Raw genomic sequence first — 21,699 nt, forward strand, 5'->3', positions numbered from 1 at the left:
AGAGGGGCCTAAAAGGGGCCGAGAGCCAGGCCCCCCAGCTGGGGCACCAAATAAGAATCTGACTTTTACAGAATAATTATTCCTTTATATTTTTGTATGGGAAGCAATCTTTCATTTTAGGATATATAACAGGCTAGTTTCTAGAATCATGACATTTTTAAAACAGTTTTTTGAAAATATTATTTCACAGGATGCTAACTTATAAAAGAAATAGTGAATGAACTTGAAAAATGCTAATAGCAAAAACACTTCTGCCATGGTAGATACAACCAGAAATCAATGACATCCCTTAATTATAGAAGTGAGCAGTGCTTTCTGTTCACTAATAAGGCAAGATTCCGTGTTCAAACTAGAATCATGATTGTCATTCAAGAGAACAAATCAGGCCAGGAGAATCAACTACATAATGCAACAACAGATAGGAGGCTGTGTTCCTACGGAGTAAAATAAGAACAAAATTAACAATCAAACCTCATTTCCTTGGACATAATATTGACAGCAAGATTTCTAAGCAATCATTTCTTTATTTAGTTTAGATGAAGACTTCCAGCACAGAAAACTGTTTGGATATGACCGTTAGGAGCTATGTAAAAGTAAACTAAGGCAAGTGTGATATAAAGACAAACTAGATAAATCCAGTTTTTCATTTCCTATAGAATCATTGCGGGTTACCATGTTAGAAACAAAGGCAAATCATTCTTAATGTGTCAAATTTCTTTATTTATTTAGAAAATATATGACCCCTATTGCACACACAGATAATTCTAAATCTAATTTGAAATCAAGTTAGTCAAGAAGTATCTATCTAGAGACTATGCAGCTAGTATCATATTATGCCAAAGAAAAGGCTGCTGTTCTCACAGAATATGTGGATCATTGGTAATCAACCCTTAACACAGTGAATGTTCTAGTATTTTGGTAAACACTGGAAAACCAACAAGTGTGTCTGGACATTGTTTACCACGCCCTTTCAATGCCTTCGTAGATCCCGGTAAGATTAGTTTGGACAAAGGGTCTTGTTTAATCCAGAAAATCTTCAAAGTTTAATACAGTTCTGAGCTAATCAGGAATGAAAGAAGCTTTATAAGGAGAAGTAGGCTTGTAAATCAAACAGTCTTCTTTTTATTAGAATGTTTTAGTCAAAAGTATGAAATTAATGATCAAGTGTCAGGAATTTCAGTAATGCACCTCAATGCCAATGACCACAACATTCTACTTTCTACTATGACTGCTTGATTACAGGTAAAAGGCATGAATTATATTGCCAGCTATATCACAAATTACACTCTAATACCCAGGATCTCTAAAGCTCTAAAGACAAGTCTTATTTTTTAGTATAAGAAACTCACTGAATCAAATGAATACCAATTAAAGCAGATAGTGTAAGTAAAACTGGAGTAAGAAACCTCTAATTACACAGGAAATACTTGAGAGGATTAATCATGATATGAGGAGAATCATTTTTCCAGTAGCCCCACTGCTATGAATGATATTTTCATGAGCCTGAACCACTTTCTCCAATGGATACTGAGAACCTATGACTGGTCTCAACCAACCGACTTCCATTCCAGCGTGAAGGGCAGCTGCAAATTGCTTAAATTCCTCCTATAAGAAAAAAGCGAGGTCAGTTATTTCTGCAGAGAAACATATGAGTTGATTTTTAGAAGCATTAAATATTTTCAGAATCTAAGAAAGCATCAAGAGTGTCTCACAAAAGTGTGGCTTTTGTCACCTTGTCCAGAACAAGAGAAAAAGTAGCTCTCAATACAGTAACCATAAGTCCAATTTGTCTGAGACAGTGTCAGTTTATGAAATACCTATTGTCCTGAAATAATTAGTAAGAGTATCTCCTTTCTCTCTCAAAAGTGCCCTGACTTGGAAAATAAATGATGTTGCTGTCCTGGTTATCTTCTAGTGACTAACCTTTAATGTACACATCTAGTCAGATGACTAAGTTTAACATTTCCTTAAACTTTCAGTCTGCCCAACTAGGTAAACTGCATCAGTGTTTAAGTTACCCAAATCAAAATGACCTCTTTTTCTACCTTGGTTGATGAATAGAGAGCAACTCCAATTATACTAGATTCCTTTGCCATGGTATCCCGTGGGTTTATTTCAATAGGACCTCTGCTGCCAACAACCTATTAGAGAAGAACAACACATATACAGTTAAAGATTTCTGCAAAATGGTGTTAAATTATGACAAAACTTTAAAATGGTAAAAAAAACCCAACTTACTATTACTCGTCCTCCATAAGACAGAAGACTCAAATCTTTACTGAGATTTACATTAGCTAACATTTCAATAATAACATCAATTCCTTTTTCACCAACAGATTTCTATATAATATAAAAGAATGCAGAATAAGTTAAGAAAACAAGTAAAAAACTATAAAATAATCATTGTCCCATATATTACAGAAATGTGTTTTGAATGATATAAAATGCAGTTTTAAGACTAATAATGGCAAGTTTTAAAATTATCTAGTTATACAGTGATAATGTAATTCCAAGGTACAAACCACAATATCTAAGATGATAAAGATTTACACAAAATAAATTGCTATAACAAAATAAAATTTGTTTAGAATTTCCACGTGCTTAGATTCAAACTTGACTACAAAATACTTTTTTCTTAGTTGAAAATGTTCTACCTTTAGAATGTATTTTCATAGAGAAAAAAATAAATAAAAAATAAACCCCACAGGACTCCCATTTTCACTAAAAAACAAAAGACCGGCTGTTCAGTGTTGCAGGATTTTTTGTGTATGTGCGTTCAGTTTTGTTCTAAGTGGCTTGCAATCATCTTGGCACACTGCTTCTTTTATTTGGGCTCTCTGATGTTAGTTCCCAATATCTAAAACTAGCTCTTAAATAAACTATACATACCTACCTTACACTCATTTTATTTTAACAAAAATAAATAAATACCTGTGTCAAGCACTGTGCTAGGTACTGGGAATTCCAAGACGGAAAACGAGGAGCTCAAAACAAAGCTAGGGAGAAAGATGGGAAATAGCTGTACTGGCTACATACTGTATCAGCAGAAATAAACTGCAGGTTATAATGAAAGAAAAAGTTACAACTCTGATCAGCTCGAATGGCTATAAAAAGTTCCACAGAAGAATAGGAGTTTCTTGAGCAGAAAGGAAGAAAGAGGAGTGAGAGGAAGTGACACAAGAGGCAGAGACAGTCCGGAAAGAAGAAAGAGAAAAGCAATGGTGTAGGAATGAGTCAGAACTGGAAAGCAGCCCAGTGGGCCTGGAGTACGTATCCGGGGAGGTGGGGGTTAGGGGAGAGAAAGGGGTAGGAGACAGGAGACTGTAATTCGGTACAGACTGTGAAGACATATTGAATGCCTTGTGAAAGGATTTGGACTTTGGGGGCAGGGGTTCACCAATTCTTGTGCCAGGCACTGTTTAAGGCACTGGAAGTCCAGCAGGAAACGAGAGACAAAAATTCCTACCCTCGTGGAGCTCCCACTTCATTTATTTCTAGAGACCTTTTTTTTTTTTTAAATGTATTTTATTGATTATATTGTTACAATAGTTCCAATTTTCTCCCCTTTACTCCCCTCCACCCAGCAACTCCCTCTCCCAGCAATCCCCCACCCAAGTCTATACCCATGGTTCCTTTTTTCTTTTTAAGGAGAACAAAATGACTCTGGAGACAGTGAAGAAGATAAAAGGCTATATTAGCTCAGCTATGAATAACAGTCAAAGCTGAAGAAGATGAAGTCTAAATTAAGTCACAATGGTGAAGGGAACAGAGAAAAAGTGATATACAGTAGTCCCTCTCTATATCGTGGTTCACTTATCGCGGCCTCGCTGTATTGCGGGATTTTTAAAAATATTGTATTTAATTATTTAATGTGGATTTTTTGCTATATCGCGGGATTTTGCAGTACTGTATACGTATGTTGTTAAAGTTACATAGGTTTAAGAGTGTAGAATAAATGTAAAGTTCCTACTTCGCGGGGGAGTCTGGAATGGAATACCCATGATAAGTGAGGGAATACTGTATTTGAAAGGCACATCAGAGATTAAACTGATATAATGAGGTAACCAACCTGATGGGTTGGAGGGAGAAGAGATTAAAAGATAGGAGTAAAAAATGAAACGTGGGATTTGTTGCAAATGACCAGGGGAGTGGCAATGTCCAGCAGGCAGGTCAGGCCAGAGACAGTGGCAGAAATCCACATTCTATGGGTACTCACTGAAGCCATGGGCATATATGAGACTGATCAGGTTGGAGGTCTAGCACCAGAGAGGATGAGAGACCAAGGGAAACACCAGAAGAACACCGACATTTGAGTAATATGAAGAGGAGAAAGACTGAAAATGAAGTTAGAGAAGTAATCAGGGAAGTAGTTTGTGGGAGCATGGGCAGGGTCAACTGCTGCTGAAAATCAAACAGGATGAGGACAGAGACAAGAGCGGCAGACTGGAAATGAGGGGCTTGTTGGTGACTTCTGATTTACTAGTAGTGTAAGAAGTTGGGGTGGAGGTAAAATTGCAATGGGAGGTGATGACAGGCAAGGAAGTAAAAACAGTGAGTACTCACTACTTTTCCAAGAAGTTTGGTGGTAATGGAGAGGAGAAGGGTGTGCATTAAAAAGGTTAAGAAAATGTTCTCGGAGAATGAGAGAGACTAAGTGGAAGGAACCAGTAGAAGAGATAGAAACTATAAGGCCTCATGGTCTTAAGAGTAGATTACTACAAAACAAAAATGTATTCTTAAAATAACGAGCCGTTTCCCTTCTTTGTAAATACTCTTGGAAACTGGTATCAGGAGTGAATGCTCCATCAACTTTAGGTTTCCTAGAGATATAACAAAGGAGTGACTTCACTGAGTTTTTTGGCAAGATGCTTTAGTGGTAATAAATTCTCACCCATCCTTTCCTTAATTTGCAATGACCTAGTTTACATAGTAGCCAATATCTGGAAAACTGTAATTCTTTCTCAACATTAGCAAGTAGTCTGAGAATTAGCAAAGTAATCAGAGTTTAGTAAATTGCTAGTAGAGCACAAATGGAGAACTTCAGAATCTGCTTGAATTTTATTGCAGCAATGGAATATATGCAACAACTAATTACATGCTACCTTACCGCTTTGGATGATGTAGTGATTATTCCTCCAAAGCACCCAGCTAACAAATAAATGTTATTCCCTAGGCTAGGCAGATCCAGTTTGTAATCTGAGGATACCTCACCTTCCATGGAAAATTTATACCAATAGAAATATTAAGAACACCTCAAAGGTGCAAATACAAAGCTGTGGATTTACTTAAACTGTGATTTAAAGACAACAAATTTTTATAGCTATAAGACTTGAGAGGCTAAATTTTATTTGGCAAACATAAATGAGACAGAAATGAGAATGAAGGTTTAAAAATCAGACAGCTCTAGTTTTTAAATTAAAACACACATAGGCATAAAAACAAGCATTAAGAAAAGAAACAACTTTGAGAGTGGCTAATAAAAAGAACTTACAAATAGAAGTAAGTCCCCCAAGAAACAAAATTTTACTTTCATAAAAGTATAGAACATTTTTACCTTAATTTTATCAATATAATTAACTTCTCTGTGATTAAACACTTCATGGGCTCCATTTTGCAAAACAATGTTTCGTCCTTCCTCAGTACCAGCTGTGCCTAAAACCTTTAAGCCATAAGCTCTAGCAATTTGGCATGTTGCTAGTCCTACCTGAAAAAACAAAATATAACCCATTAATTTTATTTGTATTTTGGGGTGGTCCAAATTTTTTATTTGTCAATTGCTGTTGACATTTAACATTATTGGCTTGGCCAAAAAGTCTCTTTAGTTTTTTCCATAAAATAAAAGACATATTTTTCATTTTCACCAATAACTTTATTGATTTTGATATTTTGAGTATGTTAGCTATCTCACGGGTGGTATAACATTGATTGTTGTCAATTAATATCTCAATCTGATCTCTATCAACTTCAACTGATCAACCTGACCGTGGAGCATTGTCCAGCGAGAAACCTCCAGCACAAAGCTTCGTAAACCACTTTTGGCATGTTTGATCAGTCACAGCACCTTCTCCGTATACTGCACAGATCTTTTTGTGTGTGTTTCAGTTGCATTTTTATCTTTCTTGAAATAATAAAGCACTATATGCCAAAAATGTTGCTTATTTTCTTACATTTTCAATATAAAAATGGCTACACAAAAATTCACCAATTTAGATTTTTTTTAAATGCAAGCTGATATGGCAGCTGTCATAATACAATTTAACAAAATTGTTTCGAATGAAGTTAGAGACAACAAAGTGCTACTAGAACCATCTTACAAAAAACAAACAAACAAATTTTAGGGCCAACCCAATATTTTATATTAGCTTCAGGCATACAGCATAGTGGTGAGACATTATAATAATTTACAAAGTCATCTCCCCAATAAGTTTATAGATGTACCCACCTAGCACCATACCTAGTTATTACAATATTATGGGCTATACAAGGTCTGTCCAGAAAGTATCGAGCCATGTAATAAGAAAAAGACATTTATTGAAGATGATACAAGAAACATTGCACATAGAACAATGATAACTCAGTTCGCTTCAAAGAAGGCACCTTGGGACCTCACACAGTTCTCCCAGTCGCCTTCACCTGTCCCATTGTATTTTCCTGAATTTCATCGACGGTCTGAAATCTCTTCCCTTTCAAAGGTCATTTTAGTTTTGGGAAAAGCCATAAGTCTCAAGGTGCCAAATTTGAGCCGTAGGGGGGTGCTGAGTCACCTTGGTGATTTGATGTTTCGACAAAAATCTCTGCACAAGACATGATGCATGAGCAGGGGTGTTGTCATGATGAAGCTGACAATCACCAGTTGCCCATAGCTATGGCCTTCTGAATCATTTGAATAGTTTCCACAGAAGAATGTTCAAACTTAACACAAAACTCAATACAGATTTGTTGCTCTCCTTGTTCATTTTGAATGTGATAGCCACACAGTACACATGCTCACTCCAATGCGTCTACCGCTCCCACTAACTAGTACAGTGAAGTTGTCCTTGTTCACGCATGTGCATTCCAGTGCACTCTCTTTGGTTGCTAGGTTGCACTGATGTCACACAAACTGTTCTTGTTATATTAACACATTGTATTCAGGTGTTTAGTGTCAATGCATTATGGTGAGAGTGGGCGATTTTTTGAAATCTGCGTGCAAATTTTGTCATTATGTAAAATCACTATAAATTAAAAACTACTTCGAATTTTTTTACAAAACTTTGATTTTCTTATCTTAGAATGTATTCTTCATCATTATTATGAAAGATAAAGGCACTCTGTGCACAGTTTGCAAAAAATGTAATTTTATGTGTCCCAACAACAATGGGTTAACAATGATTAGGTTTTCTCTGCACAGACCTCATACTGCCTGTGCTGTACTTCACATCCCTGTGACTATTTTGTAACTACCAATTTGTACTTCTTAATCCCTTCACCTTTTTCACCCAGCTCCCCAATCCCTCTCTCATCTGGCTACTGTTAGTTTGTTCTCTTAACCCAGTAGTTTTAAGATTCTTTGTATCCTTGCAAACATTTATTAAATACATATAGTGAACTTAAGGTTCTTCTAATTCCTACTCTATTGTTAAGAAACTTCAAATTTAAATGAAAAGGTAAGAACAACAGCTAACTTTTATTGAGCATTTATACTGTGCCAAGTTCCACACTAAATAATTTCTATGCATCAGTTTACTTCATCCTCACAAGATGCCTATGAAGCAGATATGATTATTGTCTCTATTCTACAGTTAAAAAAAGTGAAACCTATAAAATGTAAGTAACTTGCCCAGGATACAGAGATGGAAACAAGCTGGACCAAATCAGACTGCAGAGCTTGAGTTTTTAACCACTGCATCAATATGTTTACTTAGCATCTACTTTGTGCAAAGGTACAGAGTTTAAAGACGATCAAAATATGTTCACTGACTTCATACTTTAACTGAACATATAAAAAAATACTACATAAAAGATGTAAAGCCTCTATCATTTAAGTGGAAGAGACAGGTACATGGGCAAATTAATTTATTTACCTGTATGATAAACATTCATAGAGTATTTACTATGTGCTAGACATGGTACTTCATGCAAGAAACTGACATTCTAAAGATGGGGGAAAATGATAAACAAAAGCCTGAACAAAGTAAATTCAGAAAATAAAAAATATGAAAATAAAACTGACTATTGGATTAGAAAGAGATTGGGAGAGGGGTTAGTTGGGTCATCAGGGAAAGCTGCTCTGAAGAGAGAAGACCCAAATGAAGTGAGGGACAAGCCACATGAAGGTCTGGGAAGCCACATGGGGAATGTTGTAGGCAGAATGGTGATGACTAACCTGGTGAAGTGAGAATGAGCCTGGGGTGTTCAAAAGAAAGGGGGGGCAATGTGGCTTGAGGGGCACATGGGAGAAGTGGAAGAAGAAGCCAGAGGGGCACAGAGAGGCCAAGGCACTCATGACCTTGCAGGTAAAGGTTCGAATTATATTAAAGAACCATGCAGAACTACCAGAGAGCTTAAATCAGATACGATCTGATTTAGTCTTTAAAAAGAACATTCGAATTATATGAGAGGCAGAAGAGAGGGTTGCAAGGAAATAAGAGTAGGAAAACCAGTCAGCAGGAGATGTAATCGTCTAGATAAGAGGTGAAGATGGCTTGGACTGAGGTGTCCACACTGGAAAGAATAACAACAAATACAGATAAAATTTAAAAGTAAACTGAAGGGCCTTCCTCACAGATTGTGGTATGTGAGGAAAAGAGAAAAATCAAGGATGTTTCCTAGGTCTTTGGAGATTGACTAGGTAGATTAATGGGATAAAGAAGATTAGAGAGGATCAAGTTTGTGAAAGCACCAAGAATTCACTTTGAACACGCTTAGTTGTATATTACTCACCTTACTGGTGATGTTCAGCAATCAGCTCAAAATGAGAATGGACTCGAAAGAGTTTAGAGCTGGAAATAATAAATCTGAGGCTTATCAGTTTACAGATGGTATAACCATGGGATTAGATAAAATAAATAAATAAATAAAACAAGCTATTGGGTTGCCAGAAAAAATGTGTTTAATACAATATAAAAAATAAATAAAAATATTTTAGAAATATAGATACAAGCAATTATTTAAAATACAATTAGTAAGCCATACATGTTTGAGTAAATGCCAAATGAATGGTACAGATAAGTGTCACACGCATTTAGAGCATTTCTTAAACCTGGCACTACTGACGTCTTGGGCTAGATAATCCTTTGTTGTGGGGCTATCCTGTGCCTGGAAGGATGCTCAGCAGAATATCTCATTGCTGCCCACGAGATGGCAGAACCCTTCACCCAGATTCAATAAGCAAACGTCCATAGACACTCCACTGCCCCTGAACAAGGAAGACGGATGCTCGAAAATCATCCCTTATTGATAACAACTGATTTAGGGGAAGGAAAAATCATCATGGATTGGGCATGATAGAAAAGGAGTAAAATGAAAAATGATGATAGAACCTAATAAAATGTAACAGTATCACAAACTCCCAGGCCTTGGATAGACCTTAAAGGCATAATAAGCCTGAACTCAATTGGGTTTTGAAAGGAATTTGATTTAACCAAAACTACATGGAATGCACTGTCTGTTGAGTGAGAATACATGAAATATAATACACTATGGGGTTAGCACAATCAATTGTTACTACTTTAATTTTCAATTAAAAATTTCAGTTAAAAAGGCTTTTAATAAAACCACATTTAACCTAAAAACTAATGTAAATATATCCTCTTATGCTCTAACTACTTCAGACAGACACTCAATAAATATTTTAAAGGCCCTGTTTATTCTATTCTTATCAACAATTATACTAGCCATATTCCCTCAATAGGTATGTCTACCACTTTCCTTCTATTTATTTTGCTGACACTATAACAGGGCACTCCCTGCCAACAGATCTGAATAATACCTGTGTTCATAAATTCTGCATCAGTTTAAATACACAACATAATCCCAAAGGAACTTGAATTAAATGAGAACAGAACGTACAAAGAGAAGCAAGAAAAGCCCAGCACTGTTTCCCTCTGACAGGGCAGGGAGGATCAGATGCATTTCACATGCCAGATTGCTGGGCTATCCCTGCCAGCTGAGGATTTAACAGACTCAGCCAGCTCAGAGAACAGTGTGGATTTTGCCTTTTAAAAAAATCATGGTGAAGTGACTGGGCTTTTTACAAGATGGTAAATAAAGGGAATAGAGATTTTCTCTCTCCTCCCTATTGAAATTTCAGAGTACAAGGTTAGCTCTCTGAAAGCCAAAGCAGTTTAAATAAATGTATGTTTGACAGAGACTGTAGTTATTTAGAGTTAAATATAATTTAACCCCAAAATAGCCTCTTTGGTGAAGGTAAACAATGGGAGTACTTGACAAGGTGTATTTGTCATATTCTCTCAGGCCCCAAAAGGACAATTCTGGTGTTTTTTTTAGTAAAGATTCTGATCTGTGAAATCTTTCAGAATTGATCTCTTTGAGGTACACAGGAAGCTGGGTGTGAAACCCTGTGATTCATCTATGCAACATTAACAGATACAATGGACTGAATTCTCTGTAGTACCTGGCCACCTTTAAAGGTAAGTTCATATATTCAGAATGCCACTCATTATTCCAGAGACAATCTACTGTCCAGAATACATAGTGTTCCGAAAGGGTTAACCATCTTCCTCAAGGTGGACCATCTGGCCTTAGTGTATCCAAAATTTCTAACCCATCTACATGCAGGATAGAGGTCATATGGATTTCTTGGTAAATTCTGACCGCAGAGCTCTAAATTTTCCTATAAGCTCCTCAGAGGAAGAGAGACAGTCAGTTTCTTGAAGAAGTTTCTAACAGCCCTGCATTGGGTGACTTCATTAAAGGGTTTATTTTATAAGTTCTGAGTACTCCTCCTGGCCCACCTTCATTAGCATTTTAAACCACGGGTTGTGGTGTTAAGAAAACAGCTGTATACTTTGCACCCCATGAATGTCATCAAAGCACAGCAGGCAGGCAGTGGGGTGAGGTAGAAAGGACTGCGAATTCAGTGTTGCTCTGCAGTGCTGTCTGGGGCAATGTATGTAAAGCTATAAAGAATCTTCGTTCTTTATGTAAGAAAATATGGAATTAATATCCACCTTAAAAAGCGGTTTAAATTTCTAAATGAATATTCTTATAACATATGCCACTGGAAGGCAAAAACAAAGCCAGTTTATCCTGGTCCACACTCAACATGGGTGAAAAGCTAATATAGATACATTTTCGATGGGGTAATCTGTTGAATTTATTAATGAAGAAATGCTAAACTAATGACAAGGAATTGCCTTCAGAAGACAGAACTCAAAGAAGCTTTACTACATAGAGGAAAAAAGCACCCTTGATTATATTTATAAATTTGACTTTTAAAACTGACTTAAATATGAAACCCACAAATGAAAGTCCATTTAAAAATAAACTTAAAAAAATACTTACTCCTCCACTAGCCCCATGAACCAGAACACTTTCTCCAGCCTTCACACGAGCGCTGCAAAAGAAAGCATAGGTTCATCATCTCACTGTAAAGCTAATTAAGCTGACATATTTTTAATTATTCTCAAGGAAATTCTACCCTTAGTCCAGCTAACACTTACCCAAGAAGAAACTCATGGTGAGATATTCTACAGGCTCCAGAGAATCAAACAATGATTCTTCAGAGCCACAGATAAAAGAAAACTTCAATTCATTCAACAAATGATTACACAGGTGAACAATTATTAACATAATTCCTCTTGAATTCAATTTTTCAGCTGTTTTAGACTTAAATAGGCATGCTGATTTCAAAACTGCAGATAGTTTTCTTCTATCGTGTCAAGTTTTTTCTGTACAGCTTATCTTATGCAACTACTCTAGGCTGGACTGAGCCTGGATCAAGGGAATCACTGGTGCTCTCCTATTGGCTGAGAGCAAACCTCCCTCTAGTGGGGAGGGGTGGGAGATGACCTTGGAGACCAGTGACAGGTTCATACTTGTCTAGGCTATTCAGTTATACATGAGACAGTGTGGTGAGAGGTTGTGTGCCACTTTATAGAGTGAATCGTATTCTGAAGTGTAGTCCGAGTTCTTGTCTGTATACAGGGAGTTGCAGAATTTATTTTATTTGCACACGTACTTATTTCCTTTCCTTCAGATCATGTCTGCCTCTGCTGTTTCTCATAGTAAGTGCCTAAACAACCCTGATTCATTTTGTTACATCTATGGCAGTTTCACCATTGCCAATCAAAGGACAAACATCAGTGCATTTGTCAGGCAAGCCTATTTTGCATATCTTAAAGTAAAACTTGGTGATCAAGATAAGTCTTGGGCCCCTCACAAGGTTTGCAAGCAGTGTCACGAGTTTATGGATGTGGACGAAGGGAACACATGATAAATTGCCATTTGGTATACCTATGGTTTGGTGAGAGCCCAGAGATCACTCAAGTGACTGTTATTTTTGTATAGTGAAGATGTCAGGATATACCAAGAAAAATAAATGTAAAATAGAGTATCCTAGTCTACTATCAGCTATACGCCCAGTGCCTCATTCAGCTGAAATCCCAGTGCCAGTTTTCATTGAACTACCCTCTTTCAAAAAACAGGAGTATGGTGAAGAACTAAGTGACAGCAACGATGATGATTTTGAAATTGAAGATGACTCAGTTCGTAAAGGATTTGATCAGCATGAGTTGAATGATTTGGCATGAGATTTGGAACTACCCAAAAAGGCTGCAGAACTCCTAACATCAAGACTGCATGAGAAAAACTTGCTTGAAAAAGGAGCGAAGGTACCCTTCTTTCAGTCAGGAGAAAGTGTATTTCTGCAGTACTTTCGAAGTGATGGTGGCTTTGTGTATTGCCATAACATACGTGGTTTAATGGAGGAATTGGGAATTCCAATCTAGAATGCAACTGAATGGCGACTGTTCATCGATAGCTCAAAGCGGAGATTGAAGTGTGTCCTTTTCCACAATGGTGATTTATTTGGTGCAGTCCCAATTGGCCATTCAGTCTGTTTTCGTGAAGAATATGAAGATATAAAGAGAGTCTTTGATCTTTTGCAATATCACAAGCACAATTGGATCATCTGTGTTGACCTTAAAATGGTCTGCTTCCTTCTTAGTCAGCAACGCAGATACACCAAGTATCCCTGTTTTCTGTGTATGTGGGACAGCAGAGCTTGTGAGAAGCACTGAGTGGAGTCGAATCGGCCTCCAAGATCTGACTTCAAACCTCGTGATCCATACATTCTACATGAGCCACTTATTGGCATAAAGAACATTATATTCCCACCTCTGCACATAAAACTGGGTCTCATGAAGCAATTCGTTAAAGCTTTGTCAACTGAAGGAGACTGTTTCAAGTATCTCATTTTGGCATTTCCTAGCCTGTCGTTTGAAAAGATAAAATACCTTAATATGTATGTTTGGTAGCAGAACTTTACTACTTATACACAATTTGACTTACAGTAACAATATGTAGGCTTTATATGAATAAAATAACTCTAAATAAACAGTATATTCAGGTAATTTTTCTTTATTTTCTTTTGTGTGTACATTTTGTATGATTTGGGGGATAAAGGGAGGGTATCCTGTACCTTAAAAAGTTGATGTGATAGAGAAAAACTTGGTCATTTTTTGGATTCAGATGCCAAAAGTTAGTACAAAACAAGTGTCAGATCTAACTCAACGAAAACTGTGTCTCCCCGTGTTATTAGAGTCTATTATGCGCCAGGCACTGTGCTGGATGCCACGATCGCTCATGGTGCTCCCAGCTGTAGGATGCAGTCCATGCAGGGAGGGTAAGTGGACCTGCTGAAGCTAGGGGAACTGGAGTTCCTCACTGATTCCCACAGAAAGCATCTCAGAACAGTTCATGAGAGTTTATTCTATGGCACAGAGCACTGCGCAAGTAAACATCAGAGACAGACTCTTTTAGAGAACATTTTTACTTTTCCATGCCTTCAAACATCACATTGCACCAGCCTTTAAGCTCTCGTTTCAGAAAACAATGCTCAGTCAGCAATGATAAGAGAGTAAGAAATACGATAAATCCTCTCACAAAGGTTCCCGTGTCAGCCCTAAAATGTCTAGATTTTCTGGTGAAATGACATCTATGTTTTTTTACTTCTGGTTCATACCACTACTTTTCTAATATACTGAAAACAAGGACTGTGCAGCCAGCACATAGGAGATCCTTCATTATTCCAGCTGGACAAGTGCTAATATCACAAGCCAGCAGCTGTTGTGTGATCCAGATCTGACTCCCAGAGAGGATCTCTTACTTCCTAAAACAACAGGGCTGGGCACACATGACATGATGTTCAGTCTGGGAGTGAAAACACAGTAATCTGGAGTCCTGCTCAAGGCTGTGTGCCAACAGCTGACAAATGGCAGTTATGAGCAGTAAATGAAACTAACCCTCCTGCTTGGGATAAGGGGATTGAGGGTAGTGAATTAAACAGAAGGTTTCAAATGATAAACTTCGACATTTTAAAAGGTAAAATACAATGTAAGGCAACAGGATTACTAATGTTATATTGTGGGCTATGAAACACTTCTCAATGAATTTGAAAAACCATCTTATAAACAACCCCTCAAACACTTGGAGCACATTCTCCTAAATCCCTGGGCCTGCAGCAGGTAGAGAAAAAAAACAGGCTAACCCTCTGCCGGATCCCCACTACTCTGATCCTTCTAACCTTGTGTGGAGTCACTGTGATGTTTAATTTTATGTCAACTTGGATGGGCTGGAGTGCCAGAGTTTAGTCAAACATTATTCTGATCTGAATGTTTCTGTTGAAGGTGTTTCTTAGATAAGAGTAGCATTTGAATCGGTAGACTCTGAGTAAAACAGATTGCCTTCCTTAATACAGATGGGCCTCATCTAATCAGTTGAAAGCCTTAAGAGCAAAAGACTGCCTTCTTCTGGGACAAGAAGGAATTCTGCCAGCAGATTGCCTTTGGAATTAACTGAAATTCTTCCCTGAGTCTCCAGACCCTATCAGGTTTTTTGTTTGTTTGTTTTTCTTAGTTCCCTGGGGGTCATAGTAGGAGCTTGTGCACTTGTCCTGGCCTTCCAACCTGTTGCCCCTTGCTTGCTTCCTCCTAGTCAATGAAGACTAGGATCTGGCACATAGGTTTTTCTTCCACCCCAAAGATAAGCCCAATCTAGGAGATTTTAACATTCACCAGGGAGAAAGCCTTACATCACAATTCCTGAATTCTCCTCCATATTAGCCACTCTCTCTCAGGGCTAAACCTAGTAACCACCTCCAACCATTCTACCTGAAAACTATCAGGTGATAGTAACCAATATTATGACAACAATCTCCTACCCTAACTCTGTAAACACATATTCTACCAAAACCTTTCCTTCAACTTCACAGAGATTGCTGTCTCTCGATTGATCTATTTCTGCCCACTTGCTGCCCTTGGCCTCACCCCCTTCCCTCATCAGCCTGGGCCCCTGGAAGATTACCCCAACTTCTCTTCTCTTTCTCTCCAGTGTTTCCATTTCCTTTGCACTGTTCTGTTTTGCCACCAATACTACAGACCTGAATCAATGTTAAAACCTAACTTCCTAAATAATTTGGCTAAGACTAGAAAAAAAAATCACACAACAATGTGCATTTTGGTGCTACTTTGCCTCCTTACTTAGTCATGAAAAGTGAGATAATCACATATAAGTTCCTTCAATACTGTACCTCTCTACCCATATGCTTTCCATAATTATACCATCTTTATATCTTCTAGGTTTGATGGATAAGCTGTCCTTTCAATATTTGAAGCCAATCGCTCTACTGATGTCCTAAGTCCTTTCCATCTTGCCTTATGCAGGATCCTGTTCCATATGCCACTCCTCCCTCTCTGCTAGATCCTTTCCAACTATAAGCATGTTCAAGACTTGTCCCTCCTTCCCCAAATCCTTCTGTTCCTACACTCCCCTCAAGTACTCTTCTACTCCGTCCTGTTGGTCTCCCCCAACTTATTGCAAGAGTAGTCTCCATTCAGGAATCAATTTGCCCTTCCTTCTTCAACCCACTCAATCAGCTTCTGTCCCATCACGCCCCTGAAAACAATATGACTAAAGTCACCAATGATCTCCTAATTGCTGAGCCCAACTGTTATTTTTTTTTCCAAATGCACCTCACTGCTGCATTTGACAGTTAGCCTCCCTCCTTAGTAGCAAAATCAACTACTACCCCTAACACTATCAACACTAATTGAGTACTTACTCTGTGCCAGGCTCTATACTAAAAGGTATGCATTACCTCATTTAATTTTTGTCACACCCCTATGAAGGTGCTATTAGTTTTTCAAATCAGTAAATTGAAGCTGAGACAGGGCAGTAACTTGACCAAGGTCATATAGCTAGTAGTAGGGAAGACAGTACTCCAACCCAGGTCTTTCTGTCTTCAAAGCCCATGAGCTAAACAGGTGTTTAACAAACACCATGACTTCTAGACTCTCCTGGTCTTGGAATACACTCCTTTTGGTTTTATTGAGGCTCTGTCCCCTACTTCTGACCACACCAATACATGTTGATTTTCACTAAAGTTCTACTCTCGTTCCACTCTTCTTCTCACTCCCTGAGGGATTTCAATCACTTTCATCTTATCAGTTCTCACCCACATGTTGATATCCCCAAATGTATTCCTCCAGCCTTCAATCTCACAACTCTTTCATCCAACAGTCTGTTGGACTTGTCAATTAGGATGTCTGTACTCTTAAGCTTTTCCTTTACCTAATTCTCCACATGCAGTCACCAAATATTCCCAATTTTACACCCTAAATAGTTGTCCTTTCCTCTCCACTTCTTCTTCTATGACCCTTGCTCTGGCCAAGAAGTATTTTACCCATATGATACGCCTATAAGACCCTCCCATCTCTTCCATTCCTGTGTTCAAGTCCATCTTTCACAGAACTGGTAAGTGGTATCAATAGAACACAAATAGGACAATATTACTGTCCTGAATAAAACTTCATGACCCCCCAATCCCTTACAGAACAATGTCAGAGCTCTATGATCTAGCTTTCACAATCGGAAACCTACATATGTGGTGATGACAGCTAACATATATTGAGAGATTACCTATTCTTTGCCACTCTTCGCCTTAAAAATCTTCTAGCCAACAAAACCAGATTGTTCTAGCTCTCCACGGATACCATGCTTTTCCCCCACACACTAGATACTCCCATTGTCAAGAATGCCCTCTCTCCTCCCAGCTCCTTTCCCAATCTAATTCCCTATGATTGTTTTCAAATATAGCTTTAACATAGTCCAAGCCTTTACACCTTGCCAGGAAGACCTACCTCATCACCACAGGCACATCCCTTGTGATCTCATAAATCCCTATGCACATCTCTACCACTGTACTTTCCACATTATATATAACTGTTATTACTCCTATGTCCACTTCCCTTACTAGACTGTGAGCATCTTGAACACAAAGACAGTGTTTTGCTCTTTTTTGTATCCATGGTGATTAGAACAATCTCTCAAATTAGCAGTTTCCACTTCATAAAAGCTTAATGGTAACAAAACGGTACCCCAAAATGACAGAGAGATGGTAGGAAAAAAAGCAATTAACACTGTCCTTCTTTGTTGTTGGTTATTTAGTTGATAGTGTTATTACCTGTGAAGCAGAGCTCGATACGCAGTAAAATATGGGACACCCATAGCAGCTCCTTGTTTAAAGTCCAGCTTTTCTGGCAGTGTGTAAACAGTGTCAACGGTTGCGACAGCAAACTCTGCATAGCCCCCAGAGACCGTGTTGGTAGTGAAAACTCTGTCACCTTTCTGGGGGAAGCAATGCATTCATATGTGTGTCAGAAATTAAAAGTGACATTAAAATGGGTACAATCTTATTTTATGATGCTTTTGAACTTTTCCCTCAGATACAGTATAATACAATACTATATTACTTTATGTACAACATAGTGATTAGATATTTATATAACTTATGAAGTGATCATCCTGAGCTGAAATCCTTTTTAATGCAAACTTTATAACAAGAAATAAGTATTTATATAGTTTTCTACATCTTAGGGTCTCATAAAAATAACTTTAAACTACTGAATATTTTTAAGTATTTTATTAATGGGAACCAGTGAGAAGAAAAATTATGAGAAATAGAAAAAAGCAAAGGAAAGCAAACCTCCAGAATGGTATAATGATGAAAATGATAACGAACCTTTATTGAAAGTGTATTGTGCTAGGCACTGCATTAAGTATCTTATGATTATATAATTTGATCTTCATAACAGCTTAAGAGGTAAGTAGTTTTATTATCTCTACTTTAGAATTAATCCCACAATACAAATAAGAAAATTGAGGCAAAAAGAAATTCAGTAATTTGCTCAGATCAAGCAGTTAGTAAATGGCAGTTAATAAAATCACTTTTGCCCAAAATACTAGGGAGAAAAAATAAAATGTAAGGTTTCGCCCTGGCCAGATGGCTCAGTCGGTTAGTGTAGTCCCATATGCCAAAAGGTTGCAGGTTCGATTCCCAGTTGGGAGCATTGGGAAGGCAACCAATCAATGTTTCTCTCTCAAATCAATGTCTCTCTCTCTTTCTCTACCCCCTTTTCCTCTCTCGCTAAAAAACAAAAAACAAAACAAAAAACAAAACCCAAACAAACAAACAAAACCCCGTATCCTTGGGTGAGGATTAAAAAGAAAGTAAGGTTTCTTCCACACAGCAATTACCTGCTCTAAATCCTCTCCACAGATTTCTTCACCCCTACATTTCCTTCATTTTTCATGTTTACACCAAAAGGCAGGACCCTGTGCCTGGATCCTGACAGCAGGAAAAGCTGGGACTGGCTTCAGCACTTGTCCCAGCACCAGAAACAGCAACCTCTCAATAAACGTCTGTGCAGCCCTTACTACTGAAGAGCAGAGCATAACTGAGGCTGAGACAAGGCTCTGTATAAGCATCGTGGGGCTGCCCAATGCGACCTGCACACTAGGGAAACGAGGCTGCCCACTGCCATCACCTGCCCTAACTTCTCTACCTTGAAAAAAAAAGAAAACATTCCTTGGAATAAGCAAAACATTAAGACAATAATGCTCAGTATCCTTAAATTTGTCTTATAATGAAGAGATATGAAAAACTAACAGCACTATACAATGGGGTATAGATGGGGTGTAGACAAACAACATTCAAAAGGCATCTATGAGTAAGAGACAAGCATCACTGCTTCATAGTATCACCTGTAAATGGTCAAGTATAACTAGGTTAAGATCAAGCGTGCTTTTATAGTTTAAAAACAAGATGCATTAATTTTAGTATAATTCAAACATTTACTAAGAATCCACTATAGTAAACAAGACATTCCCTTTAACATCAAGCATCCTTAAGTCAAGGAAAAGAGAAATAACATGGAAATAATTACAAAGCAAGGTAAACGTGATGAGCCATTAATAAGATAGAGACAAGAAAGATAAAGAAATTATTTCTAAGTTAAGGGAATCAAGAATACCTTCATTGAGGAGATAATATTTGAGGTAGGTATTGAAGAATAGGAGATTTGAAAATGAGAATTGAGAAGTCATTTTGGGTGAAGAAAACTAAGTAAAGGAATAGTGGCAGGAAAAAAAAAGCCAGCATTCATTCCCAAAGAATAAATAGACTAATGTATGGAATGTAATATTTTCAAGAGATAAAAAGAAAAGAAATGAAAGCTGGAGTGTCAGATCCCTTGAATTCATATTTGTAAGTTTCAGTTTAATTCTGCCAAGCAGAAGAATCAATATGAACAAAGACACAGAGATAAAAGAGCATGAGCTATGGAGGGAAGAACGAAAAGTTATTACTAAACTGCAGGGAGAGAAGGAATAGGAGATACAAATGGAAAGATGGGAGAGAGAGAGAGAGAGCGCATAAAATAGTCTTCTTCTGTAACATAAGCAATTGCAACAATATCTTGAAATCTACACAAAATGAATGCAAGAATTAATTGTAAAACTATCAGAATTATATTTTAGAAAACACCTCCTACAGAGCAAGGAGAGATTCAAGGAGTATGGGGGAAGGGTACTAAGGTACAAGTGTCTATTATAGAAGTCCAGGTAAGGATCTAGGAAAGCTAACCTAATCTACAGAGAGTTGAAATGGAAAGAGAGAAGGAGAGAGAAAACAGTTCTAATAAGGGAGAACTGAGGAGGGAGAGTGACGAGATAAGCCTCAAGCACCCAGAGGTCACCAAGGCAGTCACACGAGAGAAGAGCAGAGATGAAGCGCGAAGAGACAAGCTCAGTTTTAGACACGGAGTAAGAAGTTTTGGAGGTTGACCAGTGGGTCCTGTCTCACCAACACTACTTTCTGTGATGATGGACACCATCTTATCTCTGCACAGGGCTAGCGAGCAGTGGCAACATTGCTAGTTTGACTAAGGAACTGTTTTTTGTTTTTGTTTTTTAAGTTAAATTTGAATTTTAAATTGCCACTAGCCATTAAAACATGGCTGCCGAGCTTAGTAACTAGACTTACCATGGGAATCATTTTGTAAATTATATAAATGTCTAACCACTATACTATATTGCTGAAACTAATATAAAATATTGAATGTCACCTGTAATAGAAAAAGTTAAATGTTCATCTAATACAAAAAATAATTAAAAATAAATTCTTTAGAAAGAGCCTAAATATTAGGAAAATGTTAACTACATAAGAGAGTCAATATGTCACTTATGTAAGAATAGGAAATGGTTCTTTTATGTGATTAATATTTGGTTGGGCTTAAAATACTGCTTCAATAAAATATTTAAAATTTTTATATAAGAAAAGAAAATTCTAAGCAGAAGATATCCATGTAATAATGGAAAATACGGATGTACATGAAATCATCATGGGGAAGGTATACAATATAAAAGAGGTGTAAGGAGGGACTGGGAGCGCTGAGGAGCATCCAGAGAAAAAGAGGCTTGGAAAAGGATGCCCAGAAAGGAAGGGGGAGGAAAAGAACGGGAGAAATGATGTCACAGAAGCTGCAGAAAAAAGTTTATTTATTTATTTTTTTTAAGAAAAAGTAAGTGACTGAGAGTGTCAAATGTCACAGAAAAGTCAAGAGAGATAATGACATAAAAGGGCCCATTAACTCCAGCAATATAGATGCCATTAGTGACATTAGCAAGAATCATTTCAGTGGAGCGATGGGGGCAGAAGCCAAGTTGCTATGGGCTGATGAGTGGAAAGCTGTAGGAATTTGCCTGTCTTTCTGTTCAGGGGCCATGTTAATCATCTCTGTCTCAGTCCAATTTTGGATAAATGAGGGACCAAAGTTGAGCAGGTCAAGGAATTATGAGGAAAGATGCTAGAACATGAATATATTCTCTATATTTAAAAGTCTTTTGGTATATAAATAGTAAGAGTCCTGATCATAACATTTTCATTGACTCTATCACCTTATTCTGTCTGAGTCAGAGCTCAGAAAATATATAGAGACCTTGCATTTTTTTCACTTTTACTTATAATTCCAAAAAAATTACATTCCCTTTACTTTGTGAAGCTAAATTTATTAAAAGTATTAAAAATTGTGTTGGTTTGTGCCTGGGCCAGCATGGCTCAGTTGGCTGCAGCGTCATCCGAAGGGTCCTAGGTTCAATTCCCAGTTAGGGCACATGCCTGGGCTGCTGGTTTGGTCCTCA

At 37.6% G+C, this 21,699-nt stretch overlaps 1 protein-coding gene across 4 annotated transcripts in view; it reads right to left on the reverse strand.

Moving 5' to 3' along the window:
• Nucleotides 1-703: 703 nt before the first annotated feature.
• Nucleotides 704-21,699, reverse strand: part of CRYZ (crystallin zeta) — a 29,108-nt gene continuing 8,112 nt past the window's right edge. For 3 of the 4 annotated variants that reach the window (XM_090269625.1, XM_090269623.1, XM_090269626.1), the window contains exons 4-9: nucleotides 17,684-17,847; nucleotides 11,506-11,557; nucleotides 5,555-5,704; nucleotides 2,239-2,340; nucleotides 2,046-2,141; nucleotides 704-1,605 (exon numbers count right to left, since the gene is read on the reverse strand). In XM_090269625.1, the coding sequence (XP_090125751.1) occupies nucleotides 1,441-1,605; nucleotides 2,046-2,141; nucleotides 2,239-2,340; nucleotides 5,555-5,704; nucleotides 11,506-11,557; nucleotides 17,684-17,847 (729 nt within the window). In that variant the 3' untranslated portion in view covers nucleotides 704-1,440. The remainder of the gene's footprint in view (nucleotides 1,606-2,045; nucleotides 2,142-2,238; nucleotides 2,341-5,554; nucleotides 5,705-11,505; nucleotides 11,558-17,683; nucleotides 17,848-21,699) is intronic. The other variant, XM_090269624.1, reaches the window with a different exon arrangement.

Source organism: Furipterus horrens, unplaced genomic scaffold, assembly GCF_987537825.1.
Source record: "Furipterus horrens unplaced genomic scaffold, mFurHor1.1.pri manual_scaffold_3, whole genome shotgun sequence".
NCBI lineage: Eukaryota > Metazoa > Chordata > Mammalia > Chiroptera > Furipteridae > Furipterus > Furipterus horrens.